The sequence below is a fragment of the Pocillopora damicornis genome, chromosome 10 (genome assembly GCF_964200805.1).
Source record: "Pocillopora damicornis chromosome 10, jaPocDami1.2, whole genome shotgun sequence".
NCBI lineage: Eukaryota > Metazoa > Cnidaria > Anthozoa > Scleractinia > Pocilloporidae > Pocillopora > Pocillopora damicornis.
In genome coordinates this window covers 15,976,109-15,992,897 of record NC_142679.1, presented here as the reverse complement: position 1 = coordinate 15,992,897, position 16,789 = coordinate 15,976,109, and the positions used below count along the sequence as shown (strand labels likewise).

The 16,789-nt window shown below is 34.8% G+C and overlaps 1 protein-coding gene across 1 annotated transcript in view; it reads left to right on the top strand.

Moving 5' to 3' along the window:
• The first annotated feature begins 110 nt into the window (after positions 1-110).
• The window catches only part of LOC113680424 (protein flightless-1 homolog), a 24,442-nt gene continuing 7,763 nt past the window's right edge, over positions 111-16,789 (top strand). The window contains exons 1-38 of the mRNA XM_089185854.1: positions 111-220; positions 297-407; positions 1,417-1,488; positions 2,172-2,252; positions 2,780-2,806; positions 3,245-3,303; positions 3,389-3,465; positions 4,157-4,203; positions 4,372-4,409; positions 4,525-4,576; positions 5,083-5,134; positions 5,303-5,335; positions 5,569-5,652; positions 5,757-5,815; positions 6,184-6,229; positions 6,423-6,478; positions 6,979-7,034; positions 7,376-7,460; positions 8,446-8,593; positions 9,275-9,300; positions 9,743-9,790; positions 9,890-9,952; positions 10,479-10,510; positions 10,753-10,835; positions 11,118-11,168; positions 11,272-11,318; positions 11,436-11,501; positions 12,070-12,144; positions 12,316-12,385; positions 13,006-13,043; positions 13,192-13,248; positions 13,429-13,515; positions 13,709-13,737; positions 13,854-13,920; positions 15,040-15,099; positions 15,519-15,603; positions 15,948-16,035; positions 16,298-16,411. Of these exons, the coding sequence (XP_089041980.1) occupies positions 161-220; positions 297-407; positions 1,417-1,488; positions 2,172-2,252; positions 2,780-2,806; positions 3,245-3,303; positions 3,389-3,465; positions 4,157-4,203; positions 4,372-4,409; positions 4,525-4,576; positions 5,083-5,134; positions 5,303-5,335; positions 5,569-5,652; positions 5,757-5,815; positions 6,184-6,229; positions 6,423-6,478; positions 6,979-7,034; positions 7,376-7,460; positions 8,446-8,593; positions 9,275-9,300; positions 9,743-9,790; positions 9,890-9,952; positions 10,479-10,510; positions 10,753-10,835; positions 11,118-11,168; positions 11,272-11,318; positions 11,436-11,501; positions 12,070-12,144; positions 12,316-12,385; positions 13,006-13,043; positions 13,192-13,248; positions 13,429-13,515; positions 13,709-13,737; positions 13,854-13,920; positions 15,040-15,099; positions 15,519-15,603; positions 15,948-16,035; positions 16,298-16,411 (2,429 nt within the window). The 5' untranslated portion in view covers positions 111-160. The remainder of the gene's footprint in view (positions 221-296; positions 408-1,416; positions 1,489-2,171; positions 2,253-2,779; positions 2,807-3,244; positions 3,304-3,388; positions 3,466-4,156; positions 4,204-4,371; positions 4,410-4,524; positions 4,577-5,082; positions 5,135-5,302; positions 5,336-5,568; positions 5,653-5,756; positions 5,816-6,183; positions 6,230-6,422; positions 6,479-6,978; positions 7,035-7,375; positions 7,461-8,445; positions 8,594-9,274; positions 9,301-9,742; positions 9,791-9,889; positions 9,953-10,478; positions 10,511-10,752; positions 10,836-11,117; positions 11,169-11,271; positions 11,319-11,435; positions 11,502-12,069; positions 12,145-12,315; positions 12,386-13,005; positions 13,044-13,191; positions 13,249-13,428; positions 13,516-13,708; positions 13,738-13,853; positions 13,921-15,039; positions 15,100-15,518; positions 15,604-15,947; positions 16,036-16,297; positions 16,412-16,789) is intronic.

Genomic DNA, 16,789 nt, shown 5'->3' with positions numbered 1-16,789 from the left:
AACTGATATCTCTTTCAAGTTAAGATCAGAAAAAATTGTGGAGAACTTTTATTTTTTCTTGCATAGTTTGAAAAAATGAAAAAACTATCACGCAACTATACGAACCTTAGCCTACCCCTGAGAGAGGATTGAGCGTAAACTGGAAACAACGGCCAGCAAAATGGCGGAAGGTGTGCTGCCTTTCGTTCGTGGCCTCGATTTGACCAAAAATGACTTCAAGGTGTGGACCTCCACGTATTTTATTTTATTCATTAGCCTCCTTAATCCTTACACAACTGTTTCTGTGCCTCTTGTAGAAGCTGGATTTTCCCAAGCGGGTAGCAGACATGCCAAATTTACGGTGGTTGAAATTGAACCAAACTGGATTGGAATGTCTTCCAGACGAGTTATCTCACCTAATGAAGCTGGTAAGAGCATTGATGAGTAATCTTGTTATTTGGTATAATCTTGAAAGTGTCAGTTACGTTTCTGACTTCTCTTCTATAGGCCACCGAAATTGTGCGAATCGCGAACGCTAAAACACTTTCTGCAGTACGATCATAAAATGTTTGTGCAACTTCAAATTATTAAATTGACAATACTAACAGAATAAAACTTCTAATAGTAATTTAACTTCATCTCACACTTATAACTTGGTATGAGGAACAGAAATTCTGTGTTAAAGTCAAAAGAAATCAGACATGCACACGCTGAAACTAGTTTGACCTTGACCGGAAATGCAGTTTACAAGCATAAAGTAAACAAACTTTCTCTTAAAAAGTAGTGAAATAACGGGTTCCTGCTGAATCTCAGCATTAACCCCTTTTGCCCTTCGACGCTCAATTGCTATTAGGGTGTGAGATTAGCATTTGACTTCCTATTTCATTATTGAGATGATGCTATATTAGAAGCAATCATATGATGATAGTATGAAAAGAAACCATCAACTTAACTCTCTACACCCCAGCATCAATATGCATATTCTCCACACTGTTCTCCATACATTTCCTAAGTTGCTGACAAGGAGAATTTGTTTAACAACCTAGCGCTTCTTTAGTTGGTGATCATTTTCTTTGTTCTCATGACCTTAATGTGTGATTCAAGGATGATAGTGTAAGGAGAAATTATATTTTAGTCACTCTTAGGGGTCAAAGGGTTAAGGAGGTCAGTTTTGATTGGTTCTCACTAATGATCTATTGGAGGACAATGCGTATAGATGATGTCATCATTAAAACTTTTTTAAATTCTTTATTATATAAAACAAATAGATTCCAAGTTGCCATGCGTCTGTTTTGTTAAACTAACATGTATCATATGCTTTGGTCAATGCACTACCAACACCTCAAAGGATTCAACTGATAGAATTTGTGCATGAAATAGGATCAGAACCCACCCTTGCTTCTCATTTATATCACATTTTTTCTTTCTTTATTTTAGGAGCATTTATCTCTAAAGGAAAACAATTTGGCAAGTATCCATGGAGACTTGTCAACTCTCTCTCACTTAAGGGTAAGGATTCACTGTTTGACTGACTAAAGAAATCTAAGTTACTTAATTTATAGTAAAAAGTAAGTAAATTAAGTAAAAAAAAAAAGTTATTGTAGGAGTAACTTTACTATAGTTTGGGAAGGTGTGTCACATAGTTGACATAAATTGCTCTTTCCAGACTTATCACCAACAACTGGCTTATTCTTAAGCCAACCAGTTATGTCTTGATCCTTGGGATACAACCATAAGTATACTGTCTGTGAACAGCTCCAGTCGCCAACTGAGTCAGATTCCAGATCATGTGGTCTAGGTTGAAGCCTTGATTGGGTCATTGTATTGGGGTTCTTGGGCAAGAAACATGACTTCCATAGTGCCCTTCTCTAGCCTAGAGAGGAACGATGGGTGCTGCTCAACCATCATGGAATATTGAGAAAATTCTTGGATGTAACCTGCAATGGACTAGCATCACATTCAGATGAAGCATAGGTATTTCCACATGCTTTTTGCCAATGAAGGTGTTTCAGGCAAAACATCAGCTTAGATCTGCATGAATAGAACCAAAAGTAATTGTTTAACAATACTTGGGCCACCCTTAACAAAATCCAGTAGTATACGTTCCTGTAAAGAACCCCCTCTAGCTGTGGACTCTTTGTTCTACTTGAGCTTATGGAACCCTCATCGTGGGTATTGCTATTTTTTAACAGGTAATTAATGCACGTAAAAACCAGCTCAAGAATTCTGGAATTCCAGGAGATATCTTTGGCCTTGATGATCTTCTTACCATTGTAAGTCAAGGTTATGAGACTGTGTGATTTTCTAAAACAATTTTGCCTGCCATATGGACATAAGATAGGAGGTACTTTCAGAAAATAGGTGTCAGGTGTATTTGGAAACTCTTTTGTAAACAGACTTAATGATGTTGCTAAGTTTCTGTTCTTTTTCATTTTTTAAAGTAGAATTATGTAATATCTCTTGTTTTAAAATTTCTTGAATGACTGTTTGTGATTAAAATTGGAACTCTAACATGGGGTTAGTGTAAAATAGGATTTAAGATCTGGAAGCTTTAAAAGAAAATTTGGTACCATTCCTTTTGTCTTCAATTTAATGATTGAATACCAATCAGAGAACAGAGTAAATGTTCTGAAAAATGCTTTTAAAACAAAGGAATGAAGAAAAATGGATTAAAATTTAACCTTAGGTTAGTGCTTATCAGCCTTCAAACAAGTGGACCCTGGTTACAAAGTACCATTATTACAAATCTTATTAAAATTCTCTAACTTTTAACTGTACATTTTCTTGTCCTTTTGTGTAGGATTTTAGTCATAACCAGCTCAAAGAGGTAAGTGATTAATTTTTTTTGGTGCAGAACAAAAATTCTACCCAACAAGACAAGTTGAAAAGTTGTCAGATACACTTGTCAGAGTATAGTTTGAGTTTCTTTGAAATTTCAGTCACTGCAGTGAATGATATCTCTCCTATGAATTTGAACTCTGTTCTATTTAGATTGAAAAATGAATGTCACATGTTGAAAGCAACATCTTGTGGCAGATCATATTTCCCAATAACCCTAACCATTAGCTATTGAAAAAAATTTACTTTAAAGCTGTGAAAAACAGTGAAAAGATCCTTAGTTGCTGTGAAAGCCAAATGGCTGCAAAAGTGTTACTTATTATACTGTTCTTTCTTATAAAGTCATCGTAACAGGAAGTACTAACTGAAAAGGGATTGCAGTAAAGTTGATAAAAAGTTGTTTAAAACTATTTTGTATCCTGACAAGGTGCCACCTGAGTTGGAAAATGCCAAAGCACTGATTGTTCTCTCCTTAAGTCACAACAAGTAAGTAATGGAATGACATTGTCTTGTGTTTTTCTGTTTCTTGAAAATGATGAGAATTTACAATTGTACTTTTTTACTTTTACAGAATTTCCACCCTTTCCAATCAGTTGTTTATCAACTTAACAGATCTAATCTACCTGGATCTTGGCAATAATCTTATTGGTATGTCTCTTGACAGTCTGATATTTAAAACAGACTTCTTAATAACCCTTTAACTCTCAGTAGTGATCAATATGAAACTTCTCCCAATAATATCCTTACATTATCCAGCAACAGCTAATGAGAATATTCAAACTTATCAGGTAGATAAGTTAATCTAACACCAAATTCTCATAACTAATTTACCAAGGATATGTGTAGCAGCTAAAGGGGAGAATTACCAATCAGATCTTGGGACTTAAAGGGTTAACCCTTTGACCCTTGAGGGTGACTACTACCTAATTTCTCCCTACAATATCACTCCTAAATAACACAATAAGGTCACAAGAATAAAGGATACAATCACCATGAAAGAATCTCTTGATTGTTACACAAATCCTCCTTGTCAGCACCTTAGGAAATGTATAGAGAACAGTATGGAGAATATGCATGCTGATGTTAGGGTGTGAAAGGGTTGATGAGATAACTATTCACTTTAAGATGTGACACCTTTCTTTGCTGGTGCACATGCAAACAAAGATGGTGCCATGCAAATTAGGTCAAAGGCAATCAGCATCAATGAGTGTTCTTCTGTGATCTAGGCATTGTCATATTAGTATGTTGTAAATTATGCATCGTAATCTAAGCACCACAAGTATTATGAGCACAGAAAGAAAATGGCATCAGATTTAACAATCATGTCACTGTCTTTCAGAATCAATTCCTCCTCAACTTAGAAGACTCGTAAACTTGCAAACCTTGGTATGTTCCCAGAGTTAATACCTAGTAACCAATAGTTCATCACATATCAATTTGTACTTAGTGAAATGTTGATTACATCAATTCTTTATCTCAGGCCATGTTATGAGAAGAGTCCAATTTTTGCCTAATTTGTCTATTATATAATTGCCAAATTATCTTTCTCTATAGATCCTGAATAATAATCCACTCCTTCATGCGCAACTAAGGTAAGTTTGAAGCTGGTTTACTCAAATTCTTAACTAGTTTATTGGTACTATGTCATATCAGAGTATACACATTCTTTCAATAACTGTCATTTTAACTTTGCTATCTATCAAACAGACAACTTCCTTCTCTAACCCAGCTCCATACACTTCACTTAAGGAACACGCAGGTAATTAACATGAAGTTAACATATGAAAACTGTATTCCTGTGGACTACTGCACAAATTCATTTGTAGTTGTGAGGTTTGCTGATGTGTCATGATCTCTTTTGTTATTGATCAGTGCAAATTTAGCCTGTTATAATCAAATCAATGCATTCAAGGTTATCTGAGTTCTGCCAAAAATTAAATTCTTTTGTTGGTAAATTTCTATAAGTTTCATGCATCCTTTGTCTTTACCTCTCTACAAAAAAGTTAAATTGTGTCCTACCCTTTGGAACACCATTCCAGTCCATTCCAAAATATTGTTTCTTGATGGCTGACTATGAAAATTGTTAAAGTGCTGAATTACTGTAAATGTAGCAGATGATGATTATGTGCCTTGATTTGATAACATATTGTTAGTGATAACGTATAGATCCGCTTATTATCTGATGCTACATTTCACTAAATTATATTTAATTCAATGGTGCTATGCATTGGTCAGCTAATAATGGAAATCTCATTGCCTTTACAGAGAACAATAACAAACATGCCAAACAAATTGGAGGGCCTTGTCAATCTAACAGGTAGTGAGCAGTTGCAACACTTAAAAAAATTACTGTTTGTTGTCATGATTTGCTGCAGTTTAAAGAGCTGAGGTTGATTTTATATATATTTTTGGCTTTATTTGTAGGAGGTTAAGGTAAGTTTGGGATTCAGATCTCAAAATAAACTCCTCGCTCTTCTTATTTCAGATTTGGATCTATCATTTAATGATCTACCCAGAGGTAAGAAATCATTTGAATTAATGCAAACTCATTCCTTGGGAACATGTTTGAGGATTGATTACTATTAATAATTAGATAATGTTACATTTTCCTTTTATGCAGAATATTCCCTTGATTATAACTGCAAGAAGCACTGCTGCTCACATGACAGATAGTTGTAGCAATTCCTTCAACGATATCACAGTATGCATGTTTTAAATCTTATTGAAATAAGCTGTTTATCAATTTTGTAGTTCCTGAGCCAGTGTACCTGATTGCCAGCCTGAAAAGAGTCAATTTGTCACACAACCAGATCACTGAAGTGTCCACACTCATGGGTAAATAGATATTTTTGTGTAAAAGAGGTTCAGAACAGACTTTCAAGTGATATGCACCACTGTACCATTTAGTTCTTGTTCACCCATGTGGTATTGTCTTACAGATACATGGACACAAGTAGAGACATTGAACTTATCAAGGAATCAACTTACAGGAATTCCAGTAAGAACCATCCACTCTTAAATAAGCACCCATCTCAAATACAACTTGTTGTGCAAAAGCGATGCGAGCATCTGTCGACAAGATTCAATGAAATTCTTGGCTTTTCAACAAATTCTTGACCAAAACGACATTTTGATGGCTCAAACTCTCCCAGTCCAAAAATCTATTGTGTTCCAAGGGCCTTTGATCCAATAAATAATTTAAAATAAAAGTTTTTTGGAATCTTTCTCCATACTGCCAATGATAAGAGACATTTGTATGTAAAACACAAAAAATGATACTAAGCGCTTTCTGATCTTCTAGCTCTACATGTATATCTTTTTATTGGATTTTCCATCAAAGTAATTATTTTGCTCTGTTTCTTTCAGGCTGCACTTTGCAAACTTGTGGCCCTTAAGAGATTTTTTATTAATGGTAAGCATCATTAACAACTTAAAGTACTGACTGCAAATTAAAGGTTTATGATAATCATAATGATGAAGGTAAGCTTTGTAGACATGTTGTATAAGGAAAATTGACATCTTTATATCTTTGTTTTTTGTTGTTGGTTAGTTTATAAGCTGATCAAAATATGTCATAAGAATTCAGGTTTTGCTTTTTGTAACAGGAAACAACATTAACTTTGAAGGACTGCCTACTGGAATAGGAAAGCTGTACAACCTGGTAATTTTAGCCTAAGATACCTTCCAGAAGTCTGGACTTATGAGATCAGTTAATATCAGAATGAATTGTACTTGTGATGAGTTTATCCTTAATGGTTAAACAAATTTTCCAAATTTCCACCACAATGTTAGATACTGATTGCTATGCTTTGTAATGTCCAAACTAAAGTAAAAGACTCAGATGAACCAAACAAAAGACAAGGAGCAGTTAACAACAGGAAGTGCTCTAGTTGTGTAGCCTCTTACATTGGAGAGACTGATAAGATCTTCAACATAAGACTGACTAAACATAATTAAAAGTCATGTTACTGAATGTCATTTACTTGCAAACAACTGATCTGGTGGGGCAGTTCTGAGCAACACCAAAATTGTCCCTGGGAATCTAAAACCTAACATCTTAAATGTAGAACTGGTAATAAGTCATATTAATCATTTCTTTGATGTGATTTCTGCAATATTTTTTACTAATATCATTATTTTATGTTGCATTTGTTTTTACAGGAAGTTTTCATGGCAGCATGCAATAAATTGGAGTGCATCCCAGAAGGGCTGTGTCGGTATGTCCAAATGAGAGAAGAACCTGTGATTAATAACAATTTGTGTTCAGTGGATAATTAAGCATTTTTTACATTGGATAATTTTGTTTTATCAACTGAGTCAATAATATGAATTGGCTGCCATTAAGACTTTCTAAAGCTGACAGTTGGAGCTGACCTTTTGAATGTTGGGACTAACCCTCAGCCAAGATATCAGCTTTAGAAACGGTGGCCAATATATATTTATTTATTAACTCAGTCGACACAACCAAATAATCTTGTAATACCTCCCACCAATGCAGCACCACAGTTTCTTTAGAAACTTACCCTCTGAATACATCATAATTTTATTACTTTAACAGGTGTCTGAAGTTACGCAAGCTGATTCTTCACACAAACTGTTTGTTTACTCTGCCAGAGGGAATACATTTTCTGACAAATTTAGAGGTAAGATCACATTATCTCAGTACTTTTATCATTGTCATCATCACCAATCACCATCCTCTGTGGCCTTTTTTCTTTGTATTCATTGCGAACTGCAATATATACAGAAATAGGAATCTCCCTTAGCTCAATTTGTCTCAGTGACGATGGCTGATAGCACTTTGTGTATTATTTAGTGAGAGATTTAGTTCTGACTAACGCATTAACCCTCTAACCCCTAAGAGTGATCTTAGAGCATCTAATTTTGCCTTACAATATCACCCCTCGATCACACATTAAGGTCACATGAATAAAGAATATGATCACCTGCAAAAGAAGCTTTTGATTGTTTGAGAAATTCTCTTGGTCAGCACCATAAGAAATTTATGGGGAACAGTATGGAGAATATGCATATTGATGTTAGGGTGTAAAGGGTTAAAGAACACAACCAAAACTTTTGATGTAGAAGTATTCTTGTTGGGCTATGATCCATCACATTCTTTCCACCAGTAGCTATGATAAGCTGACTATCACAATGCTGCACAACATGCTAACATTGAAATTAACACACGCAACTGGAAACTAGGGTTTGTCAAGTTGACTGACAATTAATAATGGAAACAACAAAAAAGGTTCAGGTCATGTCAGAGGCAAGGATAATAACTTCATTACCTACCCCCTGGGCCTTAGCAATGTTTAACTGTTTAATTTCCAGCAGTAATCAACATGTAACTTCTCCCTATAATATTCTATACATTATCCTGTAAACTGGTAATGAGAATACTCACACTTATCAGGCAAAGTTGTTATCTTGATCTAACAGTAATCCACTTATTTCATGTCACCTAGTTAGTAATAAATAACTTGTTTTTAGCCAAGTTGAATGTCCGACGTTCTGTCTTTCCTGTTTTAGAAATTTCAGATAGAGTGAAAAATGATGAATGGAAACTCACAAAGGTTTTTAGTTTGAAATGATCTAGTTTTGATCAATTTTCTTTGTTTACTTAAGGAACTTGATGTCCGAAATAATCCAGAACTGGAGATGCCTCCAAAACCTGTCCCTGATGAACTAGGGAGTGGACCAGAGTTCTATAATGTAGACTTTACCTTACAGACCCAGCTAAGAATGGCCACAGGGGCCCCACCACCACCACAACGTAAGTATAGCAATCCACCCAAGATATGGCGTTGTTCATCTGTAGCTTAGTTTGTTGGGAGTATATGGCAAGAATAAGTGTCTTGACTGTGAATATATGAAAATCATATGAATTACATGAACTACAAAGTAAGAAAAAATAAAATATGTGTTTCTTATTCTGTAGTTCACATATTTATATGATTTTCAAATATTCACAGGCATTTATTCATCACTTCACGGGTTTATTTGGAACCAACATTACTTTAAATAATGACCAGCTCCCAGATGGCTTGTCAGCACAGTTTGTAGAGCACTGCACAGGTATCACAGAGGTCATGGGTTCAAATCTGGTACAGGTCTGAATCTTTTTCAAGCCTTAATTTCACTACTGCTTAAGCAGTGTTCATTATTGCAAAGATCACTTTCTTATCAACAAGTGCCCTGTGGGAACAAGGAAAATTTTGAAGGCAATTTGTAACTTGCATTAATAACTGCTACAGTGGACTTCAAATCTGATGGTTGTATTATGATGTTAATGTAAGAAGTCATTTACATGTTAACAATATTTATTTAATAATTATCCCATGAACATTTTATTTAACTCATTAAATCAATTCACCCATATTTTATCTTATAATCTAAACAAATTTTTAAGATGAACTTTTTAGTGGTCTCACAGAATATTATGTTTACCTTTTAGCCAACAAAGATTCTTATGCAAGAAAGGTGAGTAATATTCACATTTTCAGTCAAGAAAATTGGTTTGATTAGGAATTGAGTATTAGTTTAATTTTTAAATGGAAATATCTGCAGCAGACTAGAATCTCATCTTGCCAAGGGAACAATACTTATAATTGCTTCATGCAACAAAATGGAGAATAAGCTGCTGCTGGCAGTAATTCAATGGGTCATTATGCTGGGTCAGTATTTTAATGGTTCTCTATGCTCATAATACTGAATTGCCTAACCCTGGGAATGCCATGGATTTAAAAGAATTGCTTGGAAAACTTGATGTAGGTCATTTTTGGTGGAGAAAAATTGGCTGTGTTTTCATTCTCTTTGTCCAAAATCCATTTAATGGTCAAATTGGTAAATCAAAGGTAATCTCTATGCAGTCTACATTGTAAGTTGAAAATGATAAATATTTGCCATGATTTATGATTTCCAGATGCGAATGAGGGGAAGGCGATATCAAAGCCAGTCAGAGGAACTCAAGGTAAGAGAGGATACAGTAGAGAAAAAGTTTATCATCCTATGAGGTAATTGAAATGACATCCTAGGTACCTTTTTGAGTGAATTATTTTCTCTATTGTAGGGTATGGTAGAGGATGCTGAGGAGAAAAAAGTCTCAGGAAAGAACAAGAGATTGGGTAAAAAGGCAAGTCACTGGTAAAACATTGTCTGAGTGTTCTTTTTTTTTCATCATAACTTGTGAAGCAGGTATAGATTTGTAAGTTACAAACCAGAGATATGAGTGGAGTGAAAGGTAAAATTTCAGTCACTGACACTGACTCCTTACTGGAGTCTATATGAGTTGAAGTCTTCGGAGGATACAGCAATTTGAAAGTGAGGTTGGAATCTTGACTAGTTAACAAAATTCTTGTGGTTAACACCCCACGGTGCACTGCTAGAACTTAAGAGGCATTTTATTCGTAATTTTTGCAAGTAGATTTTGACCTGTACAAACATTAGGTCTTGAGAATTAAGGAAATGATCACCAACTTTAGAAGCTCTTGATTGTTAACCAAATTCTCCTTGAATGCACCTTAGGAAATGTTTAGAGAACAGTATGGAGAATATGCATACTGATGTAAGGGTGTAATGGGTTTATAATGCCTATCAGTGAAAAAAACTACATAGAGTGATGATACTCACTGATTCTTTGAATTGTTTTTTCTTCTCAGCAAGACTCAGATGAGCCTGAGAAACTTTTGAAGTAAGTTTATCCCACATCCTTGAAAACTGAACACATGCACTCGTTCATTCAAACCTTCTTTGGATTTGTTGTTGGGGCTGGCATGTCTTAATGAGTAGATATAGGGTGTCAAAGACCATGGAGTCAAGCAAGGGAGCTTAAGATATTATAGAGAATTATTATTTACCAAATAAATTTAATTGTTACCAGAATAGTGAGGCATAATGTCTGTTCTTATTTGACTTCTCATTCAATTTTAATAGGGGTAGGAAGTGGAATGAGGCATTAGTGAAACCTAATCTGAATTATAATGATTTCTTTAATGAAGAAACTGGCCAAGAACCTGGTGAGATCATCAAAATAAATGACAGTCTTCAATATTGCATTTTACTTGCCTTAATTTTAAAATGAAATGAAATAAGACTTATTTTAAAGCATTTACTACATGTAGTCACCCAAAACTAAGGTAGTGGATTTGTGTGTTGCATAATTATAATAACTATGTTTTGTTAAAGTACACTAAGTTTTTTACTGACTCTTGTCAATATTTTTCTTTCATTCCACTTCAATACAAATAAAAATTACAGTACCTAAAGAAGACCAAAAATTGTTGCTTTCATTTTTGCAGGTCTGGTAGTATGGCAAATTGAAAATTTCCTGCCAGTTTCAGTTGATGAATGTAAGAGAGTTATTTGAAATCATTTCAACTTGAATACTAATTTGAAATGTCAAGAAGGCAGTAAAGAGAATGATTTTTTAATTCTTATTCTTTCTCTTGATAGTGTTTTATGGAAAGTTTTATGAAGCTGACTGCTACATTGTTCTCAAGGTGACTTTTCTTTAATAAAGTAATTTTGGTCTTAGTCTTGGTTTCAAAGGGTTGTCTTTAGTTACACATACACTTCTCTGCTTGTCCAGTGGTAACTGATACTTTTTACACATTCAGACTAGTTTTGATGACACAGACCAGTTGTTTTGGCAAATATTTTACTGGATTGGAAAAGAAGCCTCAGTAAGTGTGCCAACCATTTATTAAGTACAAAATAAATAATTTATAACTCATCACTGATTATAAATAATATTGAGAAAGTTATTAATTGTTTATTATCCACTCATGAATGTTGTTGAGCACCAGACTTCCTTGAGGAAGGTCAGGGGTTCATGCACCAGACTGGACTAACACTCAGGGTCTTAAAATAACTGAAGCAAATGAGCTGCCTTTGCTTTGACATCCACAAACAGTTAGATATTCTTGTCTTCTTGCATAACAGCAGTAATTTATTGGTTCTGTCTCCTCCATCTTCTTTGTACTTGTTAGCAGGGGATGCTAAAGAACCCACACACTTCTCGCAAAGAGTGCAGAAATGCAGCTCCTGGTGTGGTAGACATGCCATGTTATTGTCTAGAGAAGCACCCATTTAGACCAGCTTTAAAGACTGTCCTTAATATTGCAAATAAATAAATAAATAACTATGACGGTGGAAAATCATCTCTGGAAGAAATCTCCATTCGAAGCTACCATGCTTTGATCTTGAGTTAGATAAGCCTCATGACTGTGAATTTATTGTTTTGTTATTTAGCTTGACAAGAAGGCTTGCTCAGCTATCCATGCTGTAAATCTAAGAAATTTCCTTGGTGCTGAGACACGGACTGTGGTTAGTTCTTCGTCGTTTACTTTTGCTTCTGTACTTCTGTTAGTTCATTTGAAAAGTGTTGAATTGATAGGTCACAAGATCACATGTCAGTCAAATATGAAAATTAAAAATAAAAGCAAAGGTTGGCAATAGTGTAGGACTCCTAAGTAATGGTATCTTTTGTCTCTAAAGCGTGAGGAACAGGGAGATGAGTCAGAGGAATTCTGTGAACTGTTCGAAAATGGCCTCAATTATGTTGAGGGTAAGGAATAACATTTTAGCAGTACATGACTGTTTGTTAAATTGAGTAACTTGCTTTCTTTCAATATTAGCCAGGCACATAATGACTTATGAATGAAGGGGTAAGTTTCTAAAGAAACTGTGGTGCTGCGTCGGTGGGAGAGTATAGAAGGTAATTTAGTGTTAACAACTGGGTTGAAAACGTAAATTAGCCACCGTAAAGAGTAAAAAAGCTGACGTTTCGAGCGTTAGCCCTTCGTCAGAGCGATTCGCTCTGACGAAGGGCTAACGCTCGAAACGTCAGCTTTTTTACTCTTTACGGTGGCTAATTTACGTTTTCAACCCAGTTGTTAACACTAAATTACCTTACATAATGACTTAATTTAGCACTGACAGCAGTTAACCCTTAAACTCTCAGAAGTGCTTAACGCATAACTTCTCCTTACAATATAATTAAGTTGTCCAGCTAACAGGTATTGAGAATACTTGAACTTATCAGGTAGAAGTTGTTATCTTGATCTAACACAAAATTCCCATAACTAATTTATAAGGAAATATGTAGCAGTTAGAGAGAATGATTAGCATTAAGATCCTGGGAATGAAACATTTCATAACATTATTTAATATGTTGTATAACTACAGGTGGTACAGCTAGTGGATTTTACACAGTTGAAGATCCTGTAAGTATGTACAAATGAGCTTTCTCGTGGGGTAACAAGGCTACCTCAAACTTTACCCAAGCTTTGAAAAATTTTAGCTTTATATGTTCATGATCTAGTGATCCTTTGCAATGATTTGTTTGTAAAGATTGTTTCAATCTTTTGTTAGATCTACCCTACAAGGCTCTTCAGGATTCTTAATCAATCCAAAGTACAACTTGAGCCAGTAAGTTCTTTAATTTATAACAGTGTCCATCCTTCTTCTTTCTTACAAAGTGCATTTTGGTTTTATCAGTTCATATTCTATCATTTGCACACTTCAAGAATACTCTTTTGGAATACATGTATTTATAGATAAATATACAAACCTTTCTTTTTTTCTTTTTTTTTTTTTTTTGCTTGGCAGGTGGAAGTGAGCACTTCATCTCTGGATCCAACTTTCTCATTTGTATTAGATGCTGGACTTAAGATGTTTATTTGGTCTGGAGCAAGGGTGAGTGTCTGATTGCTTTTGTTCTTTAAGTTGTATGCATCACAGCCTTGAATGATTATTTGCAAAATCCCTTGGAGATACTGTTGTGTTCCCATTTTTGAAGGTGACTTGCCAGACTTAAGAACAGTTCTCTTTTACTTAATATACGAAAGCCGCTTAACAAAAAGAGTTCATCTTCTGTTTTATCTTCTAGGCAAAAGGAACAATGAAAACAAAAGGAAGGTAATTGAAAGTGATGGGATAATCTTCGGATATTTTATAATTTGTGTAGCTCGTATTAGCAGCAAGTACAGAGTTAACTGATGGATGTTGTGTCTCTCAACTTGGTCTCATAACAGGTTGTTTGCAGAAAAGCTGAACAAAAATGATCGAAAAAACAAAGCAGAAATTATAATGTGTGAAACGGTAGGAGCAAAGTGTTAATTGGTATTTTTAGCATGTCTGTCAGAAATATGTTGAACTCTCTCAAAATATGTTAAGAGCACTCACATGATAATTTCAGTTTTGGGTAGACACCAGCCATTTTTTTGGGGATGTTAAATCTCTTTTACCTAATTATGCCATTCTTTTCTCTGGAGCATAATTAAGTAAGCCTTATATTGGGTGAAAGAGCCAAAGGTATACTGGGATAGGTTAGCATCCTGTCAATTCCTCAAGTTTGTCCCAAATATCACATTTTAATGACATCTGCTCTGTTTTCTGGCCACTCTTGTAGAGTTCTCCTTTGATAATATTTATAAGGAAGTCTTAACCCTTTAACTCCCATGAGTGACCAAGACAAAATTTCTCCTTACAATATCAGTACAATATCAAGCAGACAAGTGACGAGAATAAAGAAAGATATCAGTTAGGGGATTATAAGTTGATTGAATACCAAATTCTCCAAACGAACATGAAAAGAACTGTATGGCAGACAGTAAGGAGAGTTACTAATGAGATCTTGGGAGTTAAAGGGTTAAGAGAAAAAAAACCAGGTGGCAAAGATGACTCCTTTAACCCCTCAGAGTGATCAACAACTAATTTCTCCCCATAGTAATACTGCTAAGTAATTTACGTAAGTAAGTAAGATCATGAGAATAAAAGAAATGATCGTCAACCTAAGAAGCTATGATTGATGTACAAATTCTCCTTGTCAGTACCAAAGGAAATGTAATAAGAAGAGCATAGAGAATATGGATACTGATGTTCGGGTGTAAAGGGGTAAATGATTATTTCAGATCAATAGTGGCATTTTACTGATTTGTGTAATTAAGGAAACTGGCCCTTCAGAAAGGAATAGCCTATGAAAAAGCAGGCCACTAGTGCTTCTAGAGAACACTGCTCTTGAGCTACATTGCATCTAGAATACCTAAAAATGATTTTTATTTCCACTTGTAAAATATTCACTAAATTCAAGCTTTACATTAATCATTAATGCACTAAGAACTAGTCAGTTCTCATTGGTTCTGTCACATGGGAAACATTTTGTACCAACTGAGATATTGTACATCATGTGTCATGTTATCCTATCATTTCACATTTTAGGGAGACGAACCTGCTGAATTTTGGAGAATTCTTGGTGGTCGTCCAACAGATGAAATTATGGTGACTGACACATTAAGTGTCTGCCTCAATAATAACAGTTTTAATCTTATAATTATGACTAATAATAGTTATTCTACAAATGAAAGAGTCAGAATTTAGTTTTTAGATATTAGCTTCAAGGGATGGACAAACAATCTAAGCAACCTGTACAAAGAAATTTTTTTTTAACATTTGAAAGTTATTATTTGAACTTTCAAAATTTTTTTAAATTATCTGTTCCGGACAATTACCACTGTTAAAAGAGGGGTGTTGAGTTCATTTGACCCGTCCAAAATGCATTCTTAATTCATAATAATGAAAATAACCTAATGCTGAGATCATTTTCCCCCGTTTTTTTTAATTGTGGAAGAAATATCCATAGTTACTTAAAAACCATTGTCCACTTGCCCCTGCAATTTTCAATTGATTGTTTTTTGTAGGAAAAACCAGAGTACAATGAACCACCTCCTGTGCCTATTCTGTACCAAGTAGCTCTAGGACTAGGTTACTTGGAGCTTCCACAAGGTATTTTCATGATATCATGATTTTTATCCTATTGGAACTTTTTGCCAAGACAGTCAGTTAAAGCATACCTGTATACACCACCTGCACATGGTAACCCTTTACATCCTAACATTGGCATCCATATTCTCCACACTGTTCTCTTTACATTTCCTTTGGTACTGAGAGGAAGAAATTGATTGACAATCAGGAGCTTCTTAAATTGGTGATCATTTCCTGTATTCTCATGACCTTAAGAGGGTTAAGGGTTGAACAGCACCAACTCATTATTATTGATATCTAATGTGTGTATTTAGGGCACCACAAGTATCAATTTTTTTTTTGTCTATTTTTATCTTACATATCAGTGGATACTAATGGAGGGAAATTGAGCACAAAAATGCTAGAAAATAAGCATGTCTATATTTTGGATTGTCATTCTGAGATTTTTGTATGGTAAGTAATAGTGTCTATATCTTGGCCTTAATGTACCAAAATCCTTGTTTTAAAGTTTATTCTTTAAATTGTTAATACTTGATAGAAAAAAAGTATATTTTGCCATTTATTAAATATATTTTACAATTTTTATCCTTGGTTTCAATAGTCTTCCTTTTTTTATATTCCAAAGATTACCTTTGTAATGCATCTGATAAAATAAAATTTACCCTCAAAATACAAGAAATGGATATTTAGAACTGATTATGGTTCTTTTCTCCAGGATTGGTCGCAAATCAGCTCGTCTTGTACGTGCTGCAGCAATGAAGCTCTCTCAGGAGCTTTATGCTATGATTGACCGTCCACAATTCACTGTTCAGATACGTAACCTCCAGGGGTAAGTAGTGGCTGGGCAGCTTGATATCAGATCTGAATTCATGTCCAAAACTCCAACTTGTAGTATTTTTCTTCATCTCGCCATGTCTCTGGATGATAGATGTTTCACCCTTTAGTTTTTATACTTGAATTGGGCAATATACCTGTACATTATTTTGGGTTGTCATGTCATTTGGTCCTCTTTGTTTTGGTTCAAATTAAAACTCCTTGAATTCTGAAGATACAATCAAGGCAAAGTGGGTAAATAATTGTTGTAGATACAGGCAGAGTTTCTATGGGTCCTGCAAAACCTGGAAGGGCCTGGAATTTTATTTTGACATTTTCCAGGACTGAAAATGGATATGAACCCTGTACAGGCTGGTCAATCGATGTAATGTCA